Source organism: Nanorana parkeri, unplaced genomic scaffold, assembly GCF_000935625.1.
Source record: "Nanorana parkeri isolate BGI_ZX_2015 unplaced genomic scaffold, ASM93562v1 scaffold2839, whole genome shotgun sequence".
Lineage (NCBI taxonomy): Eukaryota > Metazoa > Chordata > Amphibia > Anura > Dicroglossidae > Nanorana > Nanorana parkeri.
In genome coordinates, this window is record NW_017309107.1 from 32,615 (window position 1) to 34,170 (window position 1,556).

The following is a 1,556-nucleotide window of genomic DNA, read 5'->3' on the forward strand; positions in this document are numbered from 1 at the left end:
AGTTTACAGATAAGGGAGGAGTTTATAAGTAAGGGAGGAGTTTACAGATAAGGGAGGAGTTTACAGATAAGGGAGGGGTTTACAGATAAAAGAGGAGTTTACAGATAAGGGAGGAGTTTACATATAAGGGAGGATTTTACATATAAGGGAGGAGTGTATAAGTAAGGGAGGAGTTTACAGATAAGGGAGGAGTTTACAGATAAGAGAGGAGTTTACAGGTAAGGGAGGAGCTCATGGATAAGGGAGGCGTTTACAGATAAGGGAGGAGTTTACAGGTGCGAGGAGCTCACGGATAAGGGAGGAGTTTACAGTTAAGGGAGGAGTTTACAGATAGGGGAGCAGTTTACAGATAAGAGAGGAGTTTATATATAAGGGAGGAGTTTACAGGTAAGGGAGGAGCTTACGGATAAGGGAGGAGTTTATAAGTAAGGGAGGAGTTTACATATAAGGGAGGAGTTTACAGGTAAGGGAGGAGCTTACGGATAAGGGAGGAGTTTATAAGTAAGGGAGGAGTTTACATATAAGGGAGGAGTTTACAGGTAAGGGAGGAGCTCACGGATAAGGGAGGAGTTTACAGGTAAGCGAGGAGCTCACGGATAAGGGAGGAGTTTACAGTTAAGGGAGGAGTTTACAGATAAGGGAGGAGTTTACAGATAAGGGAGGAGCTTACAGGTAAGGGAGGAGTTTATAAGTAAGGGAGGAGTTTACAGATAAGGGAGCAGTTTACAGATAAGGGAGGAGTTTACAGATAAGGGAGGAGTTTACAGGTAAGGGAGCAGTTTACAGATAAGGGAGGAGTTTATAAGTAAGGGAGGAGTTTACAGATAAGGGAGGAGTTTACAGATACAAGAGGAGTTTACACTCAGATATTATCGCACAGATCTCTCTCTATATTACAGATTGGAGATATTATCGCACATATCTCTCTCTCTATTACAAATTGGAGATATTATCGCACAGATCTGTGTATTGGGCAGATAATTGATCTGTTTATCATAATAGGTCACATGACACCAAGAAAATTTCATTGTTTCCACGGTGACTGCTGTCATCCTGCAATTATATTCACGTCCAGCCTTTTACTCTCCGCCAATCACACTTCAGAATTCACTCTCCCGCGGTGTCTCCGCCCCCAGACTCCTCCTTGCGCAGGCAGCCAATGGCTGGACGCTTCCCAATCTTCTGCGCTGTCTCCGCCTATCTGAGGCTCCTCCTTTCTTCTACCTCCAATTACGTGCAAGCTGCTTTCTCCGCCTTTCACCCCCCTCTCTCTCCCCCCTAGGCTCCTCCTTGTTAGAATTTGCTCCTCCCACGGTGTCGCCAAGGATTTGGTGAGCGGGACGGAGGAGGATGGAGCGGCCGTTGCTGTTGGAGAATCTTCCTCAGGTGAGAGGGGACACCGGGAGGGGGAGGCGGGACTGTGCGGTGGAGACCGGGGATGGTGGGTGGAGACCGGGGGCTGGAACGGCATCTGTGTATTATATGGAGAGGAGAGCCCGCCCTCTGTATGGAGAGTCCCTGTGTGTGAGGAGAGACCGCCCCTGCCCTGAATACAG

General features: G+C 47.6%; 1 protein-coding gene across 1 annotated transcript in view; it reads left to right on the forward strand.

Annotated features, from left to right (window-relative positions):
- Positions 1-1,299: 1,299 nt before the first annotated feature.
- The window catches only part of LOC108802391, a 20,829-nt gene continuing 20,572 nt past the window's right edge, over positions 1,300-1,556 (forward strand). The window contains exon 1 of the mRNA XM_018574252.1: positions 1,300-1,386. Coding sequence (XP_018429754.1) covers positions 1,351-1,386 — 36 coding nt within the window. The 5' untranslated portion in view covers positions 1,300-1,350. The remainder of the gene's footprint in view (positions 1,387-1,556) is intronic.